Raw genomic sequence first — 22336 nt, forward strand, 5'->3', positions numbered from 1 at the left:
ATAGCGCTGAAAAGCCGGTGCCCACTATCTAAAGCCCTGCAATAACATACAGTTTGTTGTTGTCAAAATAAAATTAGCCTAAATGGTCTATTGGATTTTCTGGAGGAAAATTAATCATTTAGATTAATCCACTAATCTGTAAAATAGTCGAAAGATTAACCCAAAGAAAATCAGTCATTAGTGGCAGACCTAATTTTAACAGAATTTTATGAAGAAAATTTGTAACTTTGAAATCTTAACTGACAAACCAAAGCAAATGTGGCAATCATCTTTAGGACATTTTCACATATAATTCCAGATTTTTCCCAAGCAACACTACCACCAAGGCTGAAGGAAAATTCCATAAATATATATATATATATGGATCTTTAAACGTAATGAGGGGTGCCAGCCAAAACCTGAAATGTCAGATAAATGCACCAAACAAAATTTGACTTTTTTTCCCCCCTCAAATCACTGGGAAAAGTAATAGCTATAAATATTACTTCTCACAAATATGAATGCAGGGACTTCAGTGCATGAACCCTTAATGTCAAAACATACGTAATAACAGCAGCAGCCACAAAGACGGCCAAGACTGCTCCATGGACACCTGACCTCCGACCCTCACTTCTATGTCGCTTTAGACAAAAGCATCTGCTTAATAAAAGTACGTTTCAGGACTCGTTTAAAATCACTGTAATCATGAATTTAATGAGAAGTGCTTTTAGGCAACACAGACCCAAATGATGTTTAAGAGCTCATTTTCCAACAAGCTCACACAAGTTCCTGTTCTACAAAAGCACAATTGCACCATACTGTCCCTGCTGTTACCACATCATCCTAAATGTTTGTCTCTTATCAGATAACATTTTAAATATTTATGGAGAAATGCAAAACAGTATGCCTCAATAAGCCAATACAAAGGAAACAACCTCCAATGGGGGACTGAGGACTGCATGGTACCAGTATTCTTTATATAAAGAACGGGACAGGACAGAACAGTGGGGGACAATCCACCCATTCAGAACTGATACAGTATGCAATTAAGGTTGATGCAATACATTCCCATTGGCCACTGCAGAAACAAACAGTCACCCTGACCAAGCTCTGTTCGTAACAGACCCTATTGGCATCCGCTTCAGGAATTTAAAATACTCACTGAAACAGAACAATGATGTTACTATCAAACCTAAGGCATCACAAATGCATAGTTGCAGTTCAAAACAAAGGGTACAATTTAATTATCTATACACAAGGAAATGCATACATAAACACACTTTATTCTGCTATGACTGTACTAGCAGGAAAGATAGCACATATAAATATCTGAAGACTCCATACGAAACTGCTTAACCTATCATGTGATGTCACACAGAGCTATGCAGCTGAAGCGGTATCTACAGGTCCCAGATTACAAGCAGGGGCAAAAACTCAAGCCTGCTCTAGCTCAGCAGGCATATGACACACTTGGGGGGGGGGCAAAAGAAAGCAAGCGGCACTAAAAAAGCCAATGGCCACAGGCAAAGGACACAGATTTTAAAAACAGAGCAGAGTGTAAAGGAATCACTGTACATGTACATGTCTTCTTGGCTCCAAAACGAAAGAGCAATTTTGTAACAAGCATAAAGGGCGAATGAACGTTAGTCATTCGGACAGGTATACGCCAGATCTTTCAGCAGAGAACCTGTTTATCAACATGTCAGAGTAAGGGGAAGCGTCCGAGTGGACTACGTACTGAGTCGCTCCGTTTGTGATTCTAGTATAAAGAAAAAAAGGAGCTTATACTAGAATACCCATATTCATAAAATGTTTTCTAGCTATGTCAGTCTGAAACACTACAGGCCAACCAAACAGTAAGCCACCATTCCCCCGCCCCCCCCCACCACCACAAACCACCAAACGTATGTTGCTAACAACAGAAATTGAGGAAGGAAACAAAACTGTTGTCTCGTTAATAGAGCCAATGACTGAAAAGGAGGGGGGCTGGGGAAAAATAGAGAGCGCGAGAGAGAGGGACAGATGCATCCTGTAATGTGGATAGTTAACTCATATCTAGAGAGAGAGAGCATGGCAGCAAAAAGTCTATTAGACATGGCAAAGTCACATTAAGGGAGTCAGTTTATTTGGCTCTTTGAGGATTACAGCTCTGAACCAAAGTGCAGGAAAGGTACCCCTCGCTTGGCAAAATCTACACGGATCTTCAGCAAGCTGACAGATATGCACTGTGACCTCCTTTCATGCAGCGGTGCATGTCCACATGCATGCGGTGATGATACTCTAGTGATCAAATCTCAAATAAGGCCATAAACAGCTCATGTAAAAAAAATGAAGAATGACCAATAAGAGAATCAGCCAGTAGAGAGACATCACTGTCTTACTCAGTCACAATCTTACTCAGGCAGACGTCAAAAAGAAAAATTACACAGTTCCTGGACAATGCAACAATGCATATAGTGCAAAACATTTAAACTATTTACAAGACATATTTATGGAATACAAGTATTATGTCCAGTGTGGTCAGCTGTCCCAGCACTGTAAAAAAAAAAAAAAACATTTAGGAGACTACACAGAACAGCGGAGAACTGAATTGTCAGAACTGAAATCCCCTGTGACTCATTACATCACGCCACAAAGACAAGCAGGAAAAATGTTAAGCTTTTTAAATTATTTTTAAAACATACTCCACAAAAAGACACATTGTAGCATTTCCTCATTAAGGACAAGAGTCCCTGGAGCCCTGAGATGAAGGTCAACATTTTCTATGAGGACCGACTTTTTTTCCACTTTTTCTCATTCCGTATTCTTCTTATTGAAAGTTACTTAAAAGGCGTGTAGTTTTTAAACCTTCAGTCACAGGTAAGGCGTTTACAAGAAAGGCTCCGGGAAACAGATCTTAACATTTTAAGCACTAATGCTGAGCAAGTTGTAGCAATTAGTGTGTGTGTGTGTGTAAGGTAACCCCACACTAATGGCACGATAAAATAACCTCGGTTGGTTCCAGAGCCATTTCAAAGAGATTATGAAAGGTAGCAGTTTCACGAAGGACAGAGTAACGGGACCGTTACGGCAGTTAGACAAGGGAGGGGGAGGCGTTGGTCCGGCCGCGAAATCAGCAAACGAACACGGAGCGAGAAATACATTTCGCGTGACATCTGTAAAGGGCCGTTAGCGCACAGAGCCCGACGGAGGCGTCGCCCTACCTTCCGCGATGAGCTCCTCCACGGTGACCTGGTACCGGCCCACGGCGAACACCCTTCCGATGTAGCTGGAGACCCCCGAAGAGGAGCCCGAGCCGCAGCCCCCGCCTGGCCCGCCGCTCTCGGATCTCGGCATGCGGGAGAACTTCTTCATCCTCGTCCCGGTTCTGGCACGTCAAGACGGCGGCCGAAAGCGCACAGTAATGCCCAGGTTCCTACAACTTCCCCCCTGTCCTCATCTCAGCGACGTGCGCCTCCTGCTTCGCATACTCCGCCACAGCCTGCGATCCGGGGCGTTGAGGCGCTCCTTCGCGGGCCGGCCGCAGGAGCGGGGACGGGCTTTAGCCCAAGACGGCTATCGGCAGCCCTGTGAACACCGAGCACGGAGCCCCGCACCTCCAACAACACGGTACCCGGGGAAAGAGCCCCTGCGCTGAGAAGTGCTGCTGCCTCACTTCCCCTTTGTGCCGCGCTAACGCGCTAAGCAGCCAGAACACGGTACAGTTAGCTACACTTAGCTAAGGTTAGCTACAGTTAGCTAGTGTCAGTACTCGGTGCGGAAATACAGGCCAGCCGCAGCGACTCCGAGCGACACACACTCACATGAAGGCCACCTCGCTGACCATCACACATGTACCGCCGCACTCTCCCTCCCTAACCGAATAACAAACAGCCAAACCCCATCAGCTTCCCTCAGTTTCGCATGTTCCTCCCGTTCCACCCCCTGAAACTTCCAACTCCCGTGATTCTCTGTCGGCACAAAGGTGGGTGGCTTGTTGTTACCCAATGCGCCTGATTGACAACCTAACACAGCTTAGTCCCGCCCCTCCCATTGTACTGATTGGTTTCTCGTTACACAATAGGTGTGATTGACAGCATTGCTGACATCTATCCTGCTCTTCCTGTCGTATCGCTTGGTTTGGTATTACCCAATGCGCCCGAATGACACCAAAAACACACGTTTTTTTGCCCGTCCCATTTCAATAATTCGTTTGTTGTTACCCATCACGCTTGATTAACAACCTAACACAACGTCCTGGACCTTCCCTCTGTAATGATTGGTTTGTTATTATCCAATGCGCTCCATTGACATCCCAACTCCACTCGTCCCACCCTGCGCCCTGTAATAAAACGGTCCTTTCTGAAAAGGTAGAATAAAATCTTGGTCCTTTGTTTGTTGTTCATTCTGTTTAGCTGCGAAAGAAAGGATTAAGCGTTATGTCATTTGCCTCTGATTTTCTTTAAATGGAATCATATTCTCGCAATTAGTGGAAACCAAGTACGCCTTAATGTTTTAATTCTGTTTTTAAAAACTATTTAAACCTTTCAATATTCATTTTTCTGTATTTTATTATAGTTGTACATTTAAAGTTCATACCAGTGTATATGGCATGGGTTTACGTCTATTTCGATTTAATTAATTGAAAAAAGTGCATAACGACGAATTTCACACGAGGCACACGATTTTTTCAAGTCAGTTGAGCCAAGTAATTTTCAGTAACCGGCAGTATTATGCTTCCATCAGATCTTAGACTTAAATGGGACATAAATGCATTGTATCTTTATCTGTAGTTTACAGTGTCAAAGTTAATGCTTCCATGCAGTAGGCCTGCTTAATTTACGGAAACGTATATCGATCTATGATGACAGGCAAGGGCGCTTTAATCCACGGCCTTACCCAGGCGTAAGCCCAGGGGTCTCCGCTAAAAACGGGCCTTAACTAACTTCGTTTAATAAAATTATAAACTTAGAGTTGCCAGCCATCCTTTATTGCAAAATATGACGGTGTGCCTCATTTTTAAACAATGTGTCAACATATGCTGCAGTCGACTAGAACGTGGATCTCCTGATACTGCAAAGGGTACGTGTGAAAACAGCAGACTGAATTGTTTGGCTTTAAGAGTGACATCATACCTCAGTGGGTAGTTCTGACCCCCGACCCCCGGTTGGTAGTTATGGCTAGTCCTGGCCGAGCTCTGCTCAAATGTTTTTATAGCTTTGAATCCAGCCCAGCTCTGTGTGAGTAAAGATGCCAGTTCAAGCTGCGATAGACAGAGGCTCACATATATAGCGATATTGATTAGTTTGCAGTGTCATTGTGTAATGCTGTAATTTATATATTGTATGTATATGGTATTGGTTGGCCTTTCCAGGGCTGTGTGGTTGCATGTCTTCTTTTTGGATGATGGAAGGAAATGCAAACATGGGTAGAACATGCAAACTCCACAAAAACACAGTCCAGAGGATGTGAAACTGCAGTGTTACACTATATATATATATATATATATATATATATATATATATATATATATATGTATATATATATATATATATATATATATATATATATATGTGTGTGTGTGTGTGTGTGTGTATATGTATATATGTGTGTGTAGAATGAGGAGTATTATGGATCAAATTAGAGAAGTTATTACTCTAAGTAGGTCATTCAAGTTTACAAAAAAAAAACACAGCATTAACATGATTTTTGTTTTATTATTAAAAGGCACAGAATACAGGCATCATCATTACAGCACTGTTATTCCTTGTGAATGACAGGACCAGGACGTTCTGGTATTTGCTCATCCGCCTTTATGGTTCTGTAACATTCCCTGCAGTGAACTAGTGAACTAAAAAAACATACAATTCTAAACAAATACAAACACCAACTTGAATGATCCTTTACTGTGATGTATTCAGGGAAGATAGAGTGATTAAAATATTTAAATGATGCATTGTTTATTGCTGAGCACTGTAATACTTCCACCATGGAAATTAAAGACCATTCTGTGGAAGATAAAAATGTCACATATGTAATCCATTATATTAAGGTAATACAAAATTATGCTAAAAGTAACAAACAGGTTTCAAAAGCACAATATTGTAGCTGAAAACTGATCACAGGAATAAGTAAACACTAAAAAAGAGTAAGGCCATCTTATTTGTTTTGGTAAAATTCATGTACCGGAGAGGCCAGGCACAATGGTATAAAACACTGACATTTGATGTTTAAAAAACAAAAAATTGCATAATTTCAGAATGACTGCAGCCTCTAATCTAGCTGGGCATGTCAAGCCAATCTCTCCCATCTACTTTGATTTTGGGAACAAAAAAATACAACTTAAAAAGCAGCCATTTATATTTTGTCATATGAACTGAAGATTACAATAAGGTGTAATGCCTTTATTTTTAAATTGATTTCAATGATTGGTTAGTGTTTGGAGCTGCATACATGAATACTGTGTGAAACTGTAAAGGAGCTGTCAAGTGAAATGGACCTGATATCAAAGCTCCAATGGACTGCTGGCACATAATTGCACTTTAATAGATTAACAAATATCACAAGAGCTGCCAGTGTTTTGCACTTAATCATGAGCTGAATACTGACACCAACCGTACTGCTTATGACGTCAGAAAGGGACTATGCAGCTCAAGAAAGGAACACTTTATCAAAACAGGAGAAAGCAAGTGAGCTGCCATTGCAATGTTAAAATGTAAAAATAAACTCCCAGGACCAACTAGCATTCAACTGATGACACTAAAAATGTCTTCAAAAGCTATGAATTAGGCAACAGGTCTTTGCTCTTGTGAGGTAGCGCAGTTGGTAAATGATTTGCACTGTAAATATGATCAAGAATAATTCCCATGTTCATGTATAAAAATACAATACAGTATCTTTTCCATTACAATGAAAGGAAATGTGCCTTTCACAATATACACTTATGTATTGTCAGACCTCTGTGCCATCATTCAAGTTGTTGTGAAGTTTGACCTCCAAGTTGACCTGCTTGACCTTGACACTGTTGACTTTGCAAACCTCCTGGTTTTTATTGAGGATGTTGACATTTGTCACAGTGCAGTGTTTGTTGTTGAAGTTCTTCTGTTCTTTTGCATTCGCAGGGAAAACCTCTACTTTGGTGTTTAGAGGGTACTCCTTTGCCCCATTCTTTAGTGACAGCTTCTTCCCTTTCCGGCGACATTTCCTTAAGAGGAAGCAGGAAGCCAGACAGACAAGCAGAAGCAGGGAAGCAGCTGCCAACCCACCAGTAAGGGAACCATCAGCTTGAGGGCTGAAGGTTACAGACGGCTGCATCTCCAGCCGCAGCGTCTTCATGTTTGTGCCATTCTTCACTTGGTCACCCTCATTGTCGTAGATAAGTGAATCATCCAGGGTCAGCCGCCCCGTCCTGTCCACCAAATCTCTGCGATCCCTTCTCATCAGGTAAGTCAACGAACGTTGAATTCTTGGACCAGAGATGGACTCTGGGCCAATCACGTAGATTACCTGCAGGTACCACTGATGTCCTGCTTCCACCTGTATCACAGTGAATACATTAAGGCAGGTAGTGAAAACGCTGTCAAGACCTGTGAGGATCACGTACAAGAATGAGCGCATCACTGACCTTGTAAAGTGCGTCCACCTTCACTGTGAATCCATCCACGCCTGGCATTAGCGTCATGGGATGCAGCTCAGAAATGTCAGAGGCAAAGCTGGCTTCGAATGGGACGTCGTGGAAATACCGGTCACACACCTCTGGCTGCTTTCGGTCCTACAGTTAAGAAATTGAAATACTATGACAATTGCATTAAATTTTATAAAATTTAAGGCGGCATAGCATTTCAAGCGAGTTAGTATTTGAAGTTGCGGTTAAGTGCGTTATTTTGCATCTGTGCTTCTGTTTACAACACTCACAGAAAGTCCTGGGACACTTGCTAAATTCAGCAAAAAAAACATTATTCATTTACAAAAAATATATATCACATAAGAATTAAACAACAAGTAGTTTTAAGTAAACATTCATTTCAAACAGTAATAAACTGAAACACAAATTGTAGTTCTAAACGAGCTGTTCTGTTGAAAATTCATTGTCAAGCAGTTTTTTGGGGTGTTTTTTAATTAGTGATACCTTTGCATTAATATAAAACACGATTTGTGTTTACTATCCCTTTGGGAGCCAATGACTATGACTGCAATTATTAGCAAAATGGCAAGAACAGAACTGAATGAGTCAGTCAGAAAAATTCTGACAATAAAAAGAACAAGTCTGTCCAGAAGATATCTGCAGATATTATACATACCTTGTCAATGGACATTTATTATGAAATCAATAAATTAGCAATATTTTTACAGAATTAATTGAGCGTACGAAGACTTTCTGTGAACACTGTATATAATGGTACCAGTATTGGGACGCACCAGCAGCAGGAATCTGTGTTTGAGGTGTTTGTTTGGCTGAATGCAGCCATACTGCGGGCCCTCATTGTACAGCGTGCCGGTGGGGTCAAAGTAGGGCACATATCCATCCCTTCCAGTGCATAAGTAGACCTTTTCCAGCTGGAGTTTGTAGGCCGCATTCAGGTTCTGCTCTGGGTTCCAGAGCACCCGGCCATAGAGCGTCTGGCCTGAGAGAAGAAAAGTTAATCAAAGTTAACAGAAAAATATGTCCCTTACTCCAAGACACTACTAAATGCCTTGTGAACTTGGAGTAATAGTGTTTTCTGCTACATATGAGGATACGCTTCTTCATACAGTTGATTACCCATGGAGAAGGCTCCTTTATAATCCATCTCAGCCATGGACACATCCGACTTGGCGGGATCCATCATGAAAATCTTCTCATTGTTGCACAGTTGAAACTCAGTGTTTAGGGAGTAGACTACAGGAACTGGACGGTTGGTCTGCTGGAAGGCGATAGGAACGAGGAACCTGCAGAAGAAGCAGGTTTATGACATCAGCTTCTTTCAGTCACGGAGAACATTCGGCTGTGTCAGTGGACGGCCATGCAAACACTGCCTGAACTCATCCTTATTGGGCTTGGCAGCTTTCCTTTTCGCTGGTGTCCACCAGCAAGTCCTTGGGTTCCCACGACAGACTCTTGGCAGCCGCTTCAACGTCTGAGCCCCTAAAGTAGGTCTATTGAGACTGAATGTCGCCGGCCCCACTTAGTACGCAGTAAAAGGTTTCTGGAGGTGTGAGCTGAATTAATCTAGCATAGAAGCTTTTGCCAGACATTCCCAGCAAACCCTAATTGCTCATCTGGGTTGTCAAGGCCCATCTGACCTCCTCCTTATGCATCGAATCCAACTCACCATAAAATGGCAACTGGTTAACAGCCTAGCCTCTCTCATCACCCCAGTGTCCAAACAACACAAGCACAAAGTCAAGGTGATCTGGTACCATGTACCTTTATGAGCATCCTTGTGTTCAAATACAGTGCTTGTTATGGACAATCAGTGCAGCTATCTTGTGGGCTCATTACCAGTAAGGTGAAAGCTGAGGGTCGTGTGTAATGCCATTTGGGTAAGGTGGTCAGTGTAGGGGAATAAAACTGGTTATACACCAATAGTAAGATACACAACACTAATGTCAAAAAGTATATAGTTCATCTAAATAACATTTTTCCTAAATAAGGATCCGTTCTCTGAAAGAATCTCATTTACAGTGAGCCTGCATTGGAGTGACATACTTTTCTGGGGCGTGTGCCGTGCAGGATAGGGGCTTGTCTCCCGGGTCGATCCACGGCTGAGTAGGCTGCACAGTGCAGGGTATGAGAAAGGCCGTGTATTCTCCAGAGTAATCCTTCCTGAGTCACACCACAAGAAAAACACCAGGACCACGTGAAATGAGAAGGTCTCGTGACAGGTGATGACATGTCAGAAGCTCTGTGACCTAGGAATCCTTGCTGACCTGCTATAGGAACTGGTGGCCCTCCACAGCTGGTAAGGTGAGTCAAAGGTCTGGGCACTCCATAGCAGCTGCAGGTCAAAGTGCATACCCCCCAGGGGGTCAGGAGCCATGAGCTGTGACTTATGACCAGGGAGAGTGTGGTGCTCCAGGACAAAGTGACCTGGAAAATGCAGCAGCATAAAACACAGTATGCAATTCAGTGTGCTCATGCAGTTCATTCAGCCTCAGCAGAAATGAGTTTTTGGGTAAGTCACCTCTGAATTTGGCATGAGTTTTAAACTCAATCACCAGACGTCCATCCTCTCTAATGTAGATCCTGAGAATCTGCAGTCTGGCAGACAATACGCTGTCAGTCTGAATTCCTGACAAGACAGTGGGAAAATAGGTTTATGGACACATTTGTGCAGTTCGTTAGAGATAGGCAGAGCTGTAGTTAGTCATTTATGGTAAGTCAATTAGGGAAATGCTTAAGTCTGTGCAAGAAGGTCTGTAGAGTTTAGCAAATCTCTATAACATTTCTAGACCTGTGCATGTGTTTACCTGTCCTCCAAAGTATAGTATCATAAAAGAAGGAAAACTCCATCTCAGTGTGATGCTCCAGTGAGGCCCAGCCCCTTGGTGCCGTCACGTAGATGTAGGACACATAAAGTGGCACTTGCACTGTAAGGAAGGACTGGGTCGAGTCCCTCACCTGTCACAGCACACAAAGACAGAAGGTTAAAATGAGTACATGTGACCCAAGCCGACGTGAGGTGAAGTCAGAGACACACCTGAAAGTCAGCCGTGACCGTGCCCCCGCAGACATCGATCAGTTCGGTCATGTCGTAGTACGCCTCGAAAGTCCAGATGCAGTTCTTCAGATTGAGGTGTTTGTACAGCTGAATGGTCTTAGACTCTCTAATATCTGGGTTGAACTGGTAAGGCCGGTCGTAGCCAGGACCCTGGGAAATGCTGTCATAGGCCACGTCCTCCAGGAAGCCTGCCTCTGGGATGGACAGAGAGAATCCCACACATTAACACCGTGCCCCTGTAGTGGAAAAGCAGCGTGAGCAATAGATAGGTGGACAGCGAACTTAATCATTTTGTTAAAAAATATTTGCATAGCAAATTCAGATGCTAATACTGTCTAGTTTGTTGTCCATAAAAATGTATTTGAATTATTTTTGGCAAATGGCTTTAATAAAAGATACTATTTAAATTAAATTATCACTGTTGCTAATGCTGTTCTTGCCATTTTGAATGATCACTTTACTTCCAAATGTAACATACTCTGACATCAAAAGACGCACTCAACCCTCCTAGGAGGAATTTCAGATCCAGAAAGTAAAAATCCACACCATGATTTTCTTTCAGCCAATCAGTTGAGTACTCTATGACTCTTGACACACAACTGGTTGGTTGAAACAAAATCCTGGCCAGGATTTTTTCTTTCTGTACCAGAAGCTTTCACCTCTGACCCTCCTTACCTGAGATACCCTCAAGATCTTTGAGGGTAACAAGGTTGGAGCAGATGTGCTGGTGACGATAGATAGACTCAGAGAGAAGGAAGTGTAGGTTGTGAAGGGGCAAGGTTGACACCAAGGGGAACATGCCATCCTGATGAGGGATCTGCACTGTAATGTGAATCCTGCAACGTGAACATTACATGCATTAATTATAACTAGTTTCCTCATTTCTGTGATGTTTATACTGCCCATATGCATTTACGCTGAAAAGGTAAAATATGTCACTAATTAAATACAAAGCGGTAGCCAGTTCTGCTGCTTTCCCAGCCCTTTTCTCAGAGGCATAGCATGATCTAGTTAACAACCCTCCCCCACAGCTGAAAAGGTTCATACCCGTCAGGTCACATGACCATGCTCACCTGTTCGGATGCTCCTTGTGCTTGACGTCCAGGTACTTGAGAGTAGCAACGAATGACTGAGCCTGGAAGCCGCGAGCAGTTCCTGTAGTGACTGGCGTGTGGCAGATGGAGCCTTCGGTGCTGATAATGACGATGTTACTCCTGAGTGGAGTGCCCAGGTGTCCGGCCTTGTCCCGGGCTTGGGCCACGCAGCGCACGTGGAAGCGACGGCTGAAGTAAATGCTGTCCAGCACCTACCCACGGAACCCACACATCAAAGAACGCACCATTGTGTCAAACACTGAGGGGGCGACCAAGCTGTATGCCACAGCTGCTTAGGTCTCAGTATTTACCTACTAAATGGGAGAAAGAACTATGGTTTGTCCCACCTTGTGGTTGACACTCGTAAAAGGGGTGTTGTCGGTCACTGTTTCGAATGGTGATCTCGCACCATTGGCATCTGTTGGGGCGGCAACTTCCCAGCTGAAGTGGATAGAGGACTGATTGATGCCCGCTTCCTCACAGCGCTCCCTCATCACAAAGTACTTTGGATAGTGAGGGTCACACGGGGTGACACAGATGAGGGGGTATCCCGCGGAGGGTGACTTCTTGTTCTCCTCTTTTGAAACCTCTTGGACATAGTCATAATCAGATAGAGACACCACCTGCAGGGGGATTGAAGTATCATTTAATCAGTGCACCTCTCTATGACCAAACTGCTGTTTCATTCATAGATCTAAATACCAAAGCAAATCACACACTTACGATTGGTGGCGCAGGAAGGATGAGGCTTCCTGCAGCCTCCTGATCCAAAACAGTCACTGTTGCCACGGTGATCTCTCCAAGTACCGCCTCTACAGGATCATCAGGGCCAAGGACCACTGAGAAAGATTCATGCCATTCACGGTCCTCACTGGACAAGATCTCAACTTTGAAAAGAACGTGGTCCATACCTTCGAAAGGGAAGATGGCATAATTTTGAGACATAATGCTAAACGTAGAATACTCTACACAACAAACATTTTGTAAGCATTCAGCATAGAGAACAATAATAAAAACAATGAAACTAGGGGAAAAAAAATCTGCCAAGGACCGTTGTTGGAAACTGACCAGGGTTGAACTTGAGCACCCTGCTCTTGGGGTTATAGTCCACACCCGACTGGGCCGACCCATCTCTGGTACTGCAGCGGACCTTTGATAAACGGTTCTGATCTCCTTTCCGGATGACCTTGATGGTCACCACCTCAATACCATCCAGGCCTGGAGGTTCCCGAACTTGATATGTTGCCTCCTCAAATTCAATAGTCGGGGCTGTGAAGGACAATTTGGTACATTAAAGGAATCACTGGGATATTTAGTGTGTTCCACATTACACACAACCTTTGTTCCTTGTTCTGAGTTTGAAAGCAAGTTCTTCCCATGTCATGTTTCCTGCTGTAGTCCAAAGTAGTCACATGCAGTTAGAAAATTGGTGAGTCTAAAATGCCCACAATATGTACAGGGTACACCTCAACCTGTGCCCTATGCTGCCTCTGAGTGAAGGCACCGAGTCCTTCCTCACCATCCTCATCATTGGTGATGGTGACAGTGGCAACATCACGAATCCCCACCATGGCTCCAGTCCAGTGGTCACCCTGTGGACTCCCAAGATGCACCTGGAACTCCTCTTCAGGTTCAAAGATAGAGTCATCATTGATCTGGACAGTGCAGTTCTTCACCTGAAATGAATAAATATAGACGCTCACCACCCATAATCTTCCCATGAATTCACCACAGGCCACAGAGACCTTCACTGTCCTACAAGCAGCTTTATTTGATGAATACCTGTAAAAAATACAATGTATAGTTCAGTCACATTTCAATAAGCCATGAGATCCGAAGAGCTGCACCTTCTCTCCCTCATGAAAGATGATTCTAGAACTGTCAGTGTTTGTCCTCTCTTCAAAGTCGTCCATAACCATGGCAGACATTGTCCTGGTGTAGCATCTCACTGAGGATTTGAGGGTCAGATCTCCAGTGCGGATGATGGGAATGTGCAGGATGCCGTCTTTCTCTTTCACAGTGTACTTGCTCTTCTCCAGCTGCATCTGGGGAACTGAGAAGAGATACATACGAGATCAACATCTGCTTCATGTCTTAATCAGAGAACCAAAGTCAAGTTCTTAACAGAAGGTTGTTGATGCACGTCCATGGGGCATTGCTACTTACTGTCTTGGACAGTGTCTTCAATGATGACAGATGCCTCAAAAGGTTCCGTGAGCACAGCCCCCTGTGCTGAGCTAAGAAACACCACAAACGACTCAGACCCTTCGATGGCTGGATTCTGAATGTCATCCATTATTGACAAACTACAGGTCTGTGGAAAATGTACAAGAATGAGGAAAGGTAACGTAAGATGTCATTCATGAGTCTCAGCTCAAACAGTGTAATATAGAAAATGAAAGCTACTAGAACCCTATCAAAGTGTTCTAGGCTTTTCCCAAAACTCTGAATGCATACCTCTACTGTCTTCCCAGGCTTGAACTCAATCTTCTTAGAGCTGGGGATGTAGTCTACACCAGGAGTGGCAGAGGGAGGCTTCGAGGGTCGGGTGGCACACCACACAGAGACCAAAGACGACAGGTCACTGCCATGCCTGTGAACAGGGATCTCAATGGTGCCTGAGAACAGAAGATCAAAAGGCTGTATTCAGACAACTGCATCTGGCTAAAAGTACAAAAATGGATGCTATAGTTCTGTAAACACTTACCTGCATCCTCACTGAACGTAAAAGAGGAATTGCCCAGGAAGACCTTGGATGCATCATTAGGTCCATCAATCACCACTTTAGCTACACTGACATCCCCAATCCGTGCATTGTCAGAGGGGTCAGACAAAACCAGCTCAAACTCCTCAGACAGCTCATACTCGCTGTCATCGATCAGCCTGACATCACATGACGACATGCTGACCCCAGGTCCAAAGATGACCCGGTTCTCCCTGCTCATCCCACGAGACTTGAAGTCTGAGCCCGATTGTAGAACGTGGAGACTGCTGCCTTGGGCAGATTTAGAGACCGAGTAGCACAGGGCAGATGCTGTGCTGCTGGTGTCACCTGCGGGTCCCAAGGCACACGTTTAGGACATGGAGACAGCAAACACACAGTGATAAGCACTGAAAAGACACTGTACATTCATAAGTGGCTATCTGGTGAAGCATATAAAAATGACTAAACGATAGGTTGTTGTTTAATCAACTAGGCATGCAGAAAAATAACAATACACCACCATTTTACCAAAATGAACAGCTTCTATGGATGGACGGATGGACGACCATCTTTTATTTTAAAGATACTGCTGCAAATATTCAGTATTAATGAAAACTGATCTTGGAATCCTGGACAAAAGCACCATCACCTGAAATAGCATCTTTTCATTTCCATTATCATTACAATAATTTTTCTAGCCTCAGATGACAGACGTAAAGGTTAAATAGCTTTGCCTTAACCACCTCAGACGGTAGCGACTCATGTTAAACTGAGCTTCTGACACTAACCTTTCCTCTCAATGGGAATAAGTGCCAAACCGGCGCTCTCATTGACGTGATGGATCTTCTTGTCAAACTGCAGTGTGGGCTCATCCTCTGTGTCGTTAATGTGGACCTTGACGCGGGTCACTGAGCCCAGCAGGGCGTATGCAGGCATGCTTAGCTCAACACTGAACATCTCGATGTTCTCAAACACTTGGTCATCATTTATCACAATAGTGCACAGCTTGGTGTCCTCTCGCTCATCAAACTGCACCTGAAGGCAAAAAAATTATGCTTCAATATTTCAGTTTTCTAATTTAATGATGTATAATACAAGCAAAATTAAAGTATTCATGATGTGTTTTTTAATATGTTCATTCTGAATTCCATAACTGAACATCTATTACACTATTACACCAAAGCTAACAGTATTTTACCCTAAATGCAAAAATGGAATCTAATCTTCTGATTTCCAGGGTATCTTAAATATAAAAACTACTGTTATCCTTTCACAGTTATATATGCTAATTGATCTGATTCGGTTTTTCAAAACAGCAGGAGTATAATGGTACACAAAATTGACCTTGGTTTTGGATTCATGGTTCAATGCAATTTCAGGAAAACAAAATTTGTTTGGAAATTATTATTATAACACAATTTTGAACAATGCGTCTGGCAACATGTATCAATAACAAGACCTAAGAGATATTTATTTACACATTGTGAAAATATGTAAAATAAAATAAAAATCAAAAAGTACAAGGAAAATAAAGTTGAATTGAGATTGAGTAACAGAAATATAATACAGAAAATAATGAAATGCATAACATATAAAATAAAATCTGTTCACGCAACCAGGGTAATGTCTCCATCCATCTATCCATCTTCAACACACAAGAGCAGCTGTGGCCAAAAGCCATTTCTGTTTCCACTCCACTGTTCAACAGTTTTCCCCTTCCTGTAAATTTCCACCAGGGACATGCTGGGAAATAATCTCAAAGGAAGCTGGTTTGCAGTCTTGCACATGGGACCCTGCAAGATCCCCAGTTTTTGCAAAATCATATTCTATGACAAAAAAAACTCTGCAACTGTCTTTAAATGTGAGAGACTCTTGGACTTTACTCTATAAAAAAAATCTTCTAGTGCACTGTTTTTCAACTCACTCCTTGGGGACCGCCAGACGGTCCACGTTTTTGTCCAATCCCAACACCCATCACATTTGTGCCAGGTATTTGGAGTCCTTGATTGGCTACGAACTGGGAGGGAGCAAATATGTGGACCATCTGGGCGCCCCTGATGACCAGGTTGAGAAACACTGTTCTAGTGTATGGTCAGCATTAGGTGCTACAGGGAGACTAACATGCAGAGGCTCTTTCTGCCTTCCTCCAATCATACACACGCTCGGATGATGTAATCTCAAATGAGTTACAACGCTGGATGTGTTTCCAGCAACATATTAGAGTCTGGCGTAACAGCCTGATCTTAAAACTGGTCTCTCAGTTGTTGGTGTAATTTATTGGGAAACCAAAATGTTCAGAAACCGCCAATTATGAGTGATTGTAATCAGCATTAGCTGTAACCAATATCACAGCCACAATTAGCATAATTTTTTCCATGTTGAAAATATATTTGTAGATCTTGGTTCCACCCAGGTGAATAAAATTGTTCTTTTGTTTCACTGTGCGTACTGAACCGAAAATTATGTAATTGAAAGTAGCACTACACCACTGCAACAATCGCCGAGTTGTTGGGATACTAGTAGCCTACCTGACCAGCATACTCCACATAGTCCTGCTGGCTTGGCTGGGAAGCTGTGCTGGGTGTGGAGGTGGCTGTCCCCTGCTCCGTCCGGCACAGCACGATGGAGTACTGGTTCAAATTGCCAGTCCTCTTGACCGTCACAGCCACGGTCCCAGCCTGCTCGCTCACATTGTAACTGAATACACACAGTGAGCCATTGGAAGACGTCATTAACACCATCCAATCCCAAAGAATGTGCAGTGTGACATCCAAGGTTTTTTTCCCTCAATAAACTTGATAAATTATTAGGGCTATATTTCTGCCATTGTATTCATGCGGAACTACTTGTTAATGTCTGAGGTTTCGTGCTTTTTTCATCTAAACAGAAATAATGTACTGAGCCACAAACCTTGCATGTTCAAAGCTGATGAGAGACCACTGGATGTGGAATACATTGTCAGTGACCACATTGGGTTTACTGTCTTTGACCAGGAACTTGAAGTTGTCCATGGTCTCTTGGATTCGTTCCTCATTGAGGACATACCGGATTAAGCCCAAGTTTATATCAGCTGCAAGGACAAAATATATAGATATATAACCTTGTATTTTTATTAAAGTAAACTAGGGGTCTCATTCATCAAAGTGTACATAAAACAAGTCCTAAACGTGTGTGTATGAATCCCTGGTACACAGAGGCAAACAGGTATTCATCACTCGTGCATAAGAACAGCCATACAGAATAAATGTTGATAAATCTCACAGATTTATCAACATGACTGTGCATGCATGGCACCCTCAGAGAACCATATGTGGGCATATAACTTCCGCATTAAATTGCAGTTCGGCAAGTTAATCAGTGGCCTGTCAAAGAGAGAGAAGGACCTAGCGTGGGGACAGGTGACATATGCAGTTAATGCCGTGTCACCTGTAATGTAAACAGCGGTAGAGGCGAGTAAGAACTGGTTAGATCTGAAAAAAAGGATGGCAGCCCGCAGGTGCCACGTCTGCGCCAGAGGGTGCCACGTCTGCGCCACAGAGGGTGCCACGTCTGCGTCACCTCTGGACGAAAAGGAATTGTGCCAGACATGTCAGTTGTCTTCTAAATCATATATTTTGTGACAGTGATATATCATTTTTTTGGGCCTCATATGACTTGAATGATTCCTTGCCATGAGCACGACCTGCCTGCACATTTTGTTCACATTTTGTGAATTGATAAATACCAGTCTATCTGCAAAAATGTGCGTAAGCATGGTTTACGCAAAAAAGTGTTCGTAAGCACGGCTGATAAATGAGACCCATAGTTTAAAACTTTACCACTACAAATAACAACACCTTGTGTGAAGCTGGTGATAGGAGAGCCCGGGTTAAGTTTGGTTTCCAGAAAGCCATGCTTGGGTTCAACTGTGACCTCGTACACCAGCTGCTCATCTTCAGTGTCGGGATCCATCGTCAGAAGCTCTTTCTTAGAAATCAAATTTGTAGCCTGGAATCATGAAACGAAAGTTAGAAGTAGAAGAATTTTTAAGCTGGTTTTGAGTTACAGAATTCATGTCAATTTCACAACATAAATGTCACTTGCGGAAAAAAAATCCAACCTTACCTTATTGTCCATGTACTCCAACCAGTGCAGGCCCAGGTTGGTGACGATGCGCGGCGTGCCGTCATCTACCGGCAGGATCTCTATCCTGAACTTCTGAGGAGCAACTGTCACAACCTAAGGAGGCATCAGTGGCCAATAGCTTCAAACAGAAACCACATCTATTGGCTTAATAATGATTGATCTAAAATGCACATACAATTGCACATAACCAGGCTTGTCCGTTTAATTTTATAACTTAATCTTGTTATAGATATAATTGTCTTTGGACATACTCTCACTCGCCCGGTTGCCTCATACCAGGCCCGAGCATGACTGCCCCCCCCCTCCTCAATCCCCCACTGGTCTGCACCCACATTGCACTTAACGTTCGTAGCCTGAACGCGCTTTCGTCATCACCGTGCAATTTTTTTTTGTGTTGAAGTAAACATAGGAAGAAAAGTGCTATCGCACAGCACGATGGAGTTTATGATTAAGGTCCTTATTTTGTGCCTTATTTGGAGTCACTTTTGGGGGGGTGACACACGTCCCTGTTACAAACTTGTGGAGTATGCATTTAACTGCGCTGCTGTATTTTACCAGATATCTCGGGAAGTTTTTGTGCGTCACATTCAGTGGCTCCTGGATTCCCTCTTCAGCCCAAAATTCCCAGGAAATGCCGCAACTCTGCTGTAGACCAATGATCCCTTTGCCACAACATTTGTCACTAACTGATCTGTACAGCCTACCCGATCCATTCCTGCCAAGTTCGGTTCATGTGCAATGTACGTGTGCATGCGTGTGCTTAGTCGCATCACTGACGTCATGTCTGTGTTTCGTACCCGGGCATGGTTAACAAACCTAAGTCCAACTGAAGTGTGCCCAGTCCCATCTCTTCACGTACTGTGCCTGGGCATGTTATGGTCTGATCACACCAGTTAAACGAATTTGACTTTGCGGATCAAATGTTCTTGATCCAGAACCCTTCTAACCTGTGAGGTGCTGACGTGATCTTCACACCTGTTAAGCACACACCTCTTCTGACAGGTACACTCACCTCCTTCCCTTCTTCCTCCACCAGAAAGAACAGGTTGGACCCATCGGTTATGGTGAAAGTGAAGCGGTCTCTCAGAGAGTTACTCCCATCGTGGTTATAGCTAACGCGGTTTTGGTAGATGTCATCCATAGTGAAGGTGCTGGTTTGCCGGTAGTTCTGCCCATTGTGTGTGCGCTCGATGGTGCCGTGCCGGGGAGCCTGTACGACGGTGAAGGTGATGAACTCCTCCTACATGGAGAAGGACACGATGCATCCACAGGTTAAAAAAAATGGTAAATGGGTCTTTCAGATAGAAACCAGGCCACCGCGCGGACACTCACTTCCGTGTCGGCATCCGTGGCCTTCAGCTCAAACTCCGTGATGGTTTTCCTGACACCTTCCTGCACCCTCATTGCTTGCATCTGAAGCACGGGTAGGGAATCGTCCACTGGTCGGATGGTGATGTAAAACGTCTGAGAGACCTGCGTGGCACACAGGGACGCGTAAAAGGGGACAGTAGCATGCAGCAGCGATCCAAACCCAAGATGCCAGAAGCGATTTGTCAAATTAAGTGGACTGAGAAATTAATAGAAATTGTATCAGACTGTTAATTTTTTGCGCTCAAGCATTAACTTGGCTATTTTTGTTTGACACCCATGTAACAGGCTGGCGAGTTTCTACTGTAGACTCACCTCATTGACACCATCGGACACCGTGAAGGTGAAATCATCCGCGTGCTTCTCTTCCTCGCTGGTGTGTATGTATTGCACCTTGCGGGAGGCCAAGTCGGCCTGCGTGAATGTTCTGATCTGTGTCCCTGGAAAGGAGTTCAATATTCATACGTAATGCTTAATCTGTTTGGACGGCCCCGATTAACATCTGATTGACCTCTTTGATTCTCTGGTATTTTAGGGCATGGAAAATCCAGAAATTTTTTAAATGAATGTTTCTGACTTTTTTACTAAGAACAGAATATACATACAGTATACATACTGTAATTACAGAATATATATATATAATTACATGTAATTATTACTTATTATTCATGTTTCTATGCTGATGATCAAATCCTAGTTTGTACAAGGTGCATGTGTGATGCACTGTACAGACTCCTGTGTATTGCATTGAAGGGACTCCTGTGTGATGCATTGAAGGGACTCCTGTGTATTGCATCGAAGGGACTCCTGTGTGATGCATCTTAGGGGCTCCTGTGTGATGCATCGTAGGGGCTCCTGTGTGATGCATCGTAGGGGCTCCTGTGTGATGCATTGAAGGGACTCCTGTGTATTGCATCTTAGGGGCTCCTGTGTGATGCATCGTAGGGGCTCCTGTGTGATGCATCGTAGGGACTCCTGTGTGATGCATCGTGGGGACTCCTGTGTGATGCATCGTGGGGACTCCTGTGTGATGCATCGTAGGGGCTCCTGTGGGCCGGGGCATGTCTTTATAGGCGCTAGTGTGGCCGGCAGGTTACCCGGTGATGCGACGTACTCCAGGTGGCCCAGCTGGGGCTGCTTCGTTACCCGGTACACCAGCTCCCCTGGCTCACTGTCATGGTCAGTGGCCGACAGCTCCAGGGTGGTGATCTTCTTCACCGTGTTCTCATCCAACACCAGACCTTTGTTCACTACCACCGAAGGGGGCAGTCTGTCCTCTGAGAATCCAGGAACAGACAGTAAACATAACATAGAAACACCTCCAAGGTTGAGTTCTAACCACTTAGAAATAAGAGAACCAAGATGTAAACGTACCAAGAACACTGATGAAGAAGGACTGATCTATCACTTTGTTTCCTTCCGGGTCAATGAGGTTAAACTTGAACAGGAAACTGCCCCCCTTCTCTCCCTTTTCATGCTGGTATTGCACAAATCCTGGGAAATATCACGCTGGTCAGTATACATGCAAAACAAATTTACCAAACACAGTTACCATGAATTCACGTGTATATTTGAGGTCCTCTATTTCAGTCAAACTATTGTGTAAATAAAAACTCAAACCTTTGTTGATTTCTTCTTGTGTGAAGCTGGTTATAGGTCCTTTAACTGAGATCTGGACCAAAACTCCATTCTTGGATAATTTTAGTCCTCCCACTGTGGGGTCTTTGGTTATGACGTATCTCAGTTTAAGGTCATCGGAGTCTTTGTCTACACCTTTAAGATGTTGGTCTGTGATTTGAGACGTGGATCCTGAGGAAGACACCAAACTTCCCTGAACTAACTCCGGTCACACCTCCTGGTCTCCCACACATCAAGCATGCCAATGCCATGATCTCACAGAATCTGCTTGATGTTTCTTCTTACCTGCTGTGAGCTGAAGACCACGGTTGGTGGCCACACGTGGTCCCTCTCTCTTCGCTATGTCCATGGTGAACTCCAGCTGACAAGTTTCAGTGTGCACTCCATCCGTGACGGAGAAGTGCACCTCGTCAGTCCCCCTAGACAGGCTATCTGGGGTGTATCCCAGCAGCTTGTCCAGGACGTCCTGGTATGTAAATGTGGAGCCCTGAGACAAGACACGGCCATTTTCTAACGGCTGAGAGAAGGACTGCCGTCTGCGTAGCTTTCCTGTGGACATAAGATGGCAGACAGCACCACTGAAACATGTTACTAATGTTTTAAATAAACATAGCACCCACCCCCAGAACCCATGATAAAATTTAAAAGAAAAATCTGCTTTTCTGCTTCTACTTTGGCTGAATGTCTTATACACGTACATTCACAATTCCAGTCATCAGTGGTGAAATAATATATCTATATGTTCTGCC

At 43.7% G+C, this 22336-nt stretch overlaps 2 protein-coding genes across 3 annotated transcripts in view; both read right to left on the bottom strand.

The window, feature by feature from the left end:
* Window positions 1-3988, bottom strand: part of bmp2k (BMP2 inducible kinase) — a 30192-nt gene extending 26204 nt beyond the window's left edge. Inside the window, exon 1 of the mRNA XM_072708929.1 lies at window positions 3183-3988. Coding sequence (XP_072565030.1) covers window positions 3183-3333 — 151 coding nt within the window. The 5' untranslated portion in view covers window positions 3334-3988. The remainder of the gene's footprint in view (window positions 1-3182) is intronic.
* Window positions 3989-5655: 1667 nt separating this feature from the next.
* Window positions 5656-22336, bottom strand: part of fras1 (Fraser extracellular matrix complex subunit 1) — a 57440-nt gene continuing 40759 nt past the window's right edge. For both annotated transcript variants that reach the window (XM_023820753.2, XM_072708930.1), the window contains exons 43-73: window positions 21873-22136; window positions 21570-21758; window positions 21324-21443; window positions 21047-21226; window positions 20265-20389; window positions 19914-20054; window positions 19594-19821; window positions 18561-18674; window positions 18293-18443; window positions 17367-17526; window positions 16985-17153; window positions 15245-15491; window positions 14460-14804; window positions 14210-14370; window positions 13919-14066; window positions 13600-13805; window positions 13272-13428; window positions 12821-13021; window positions 12476-12663; window positions 12100-12375; window positions 11732-11964; window positions 11334-11494; window positions 10638-10852; window positions 10408-10558; window positions 10122-10229; window positions 9868-10027; window positions 9647-9763; window positions 8720-8886; window positions 8377-8582; window positions 7583-7729; window positions 5656-7494 (exon numbers count right to left, since the gene is read on the bottom strand). In XM_023820753.2, coding sequence (XP_023676521.2) covers window positions 6910-7494; window positions 7583-7729; window positions 8377-8582; window positions 8720-8886; window positions 9647-9763; window positions 9868-10027; window positions 10122-10229; window positions 10408-10558; window positions 10638-10852; window positions 11334-11494; window positions 11732-11964; window positions 12100-12375; window positions 12476-12663; window positions 12821-13021; window positions 13272-13428; window positions 13600-13805; window positions 13919-14066; window positions 14210-14370; window positions 14460-14804; window positions 15245-15491; window positions 16985-17153; window positions 17367-17526; window positions 18293-18443; window positions 18561-18674; window positions 19594-19821; window positions 19914-20054; window positions 20265-20389; window positions 21047-21226; window positions 21324-21443; window positions 21570-21758; window positions 21873-22136 — 6020 coding nt within the window. In that variant the 3' untranslated portion in view covers window positions 5656-6909. The remainder of the gene's footprint in view (window positions 7495-7582; window positions 7730-8376; window positions 8583-8719; window positions 8887-9646; window positions 9764-9867; window positions 10028-10121; window positions 10230-10407; window positions 10559-10637; window positions 10853-11333; window positions 11495-11731; window positions 11965-12099; window positions 12376-12475; window positions 12664-12820; window positions 13022-13271; window positions 13429-13599; window positions 13806-13918; window positions 14067-14209; window positions 14371-14459; window positions 14805-15244; window positions 15492-16984; window positions 17154-17366; window positions 17527-18292; window positions 18444-18560; window positions 18675-19593; window positions 19822-19913; window positions 20055-20264; window positions 20390-21046; window positions 21227-21323; window positions 21444-21569; window positions 21759-21872; window positions 22137-22336) is intronic.

This window comes from Paramormyrops kingsleyae, chromosome 2 (assembly GCF_048594095.1).
Source record: "Paramormyrops kingsleyae isolate MSU_618 chromosome 2, PKINGS_0.4, whole genome shotgun sequence".
NCBI lineage: Eukaryota > Metazoa > Chordata > Actinopteri > Osteoglossiformes > Mormyridae > Paramormyrops > Paramormyrops kingsleyae.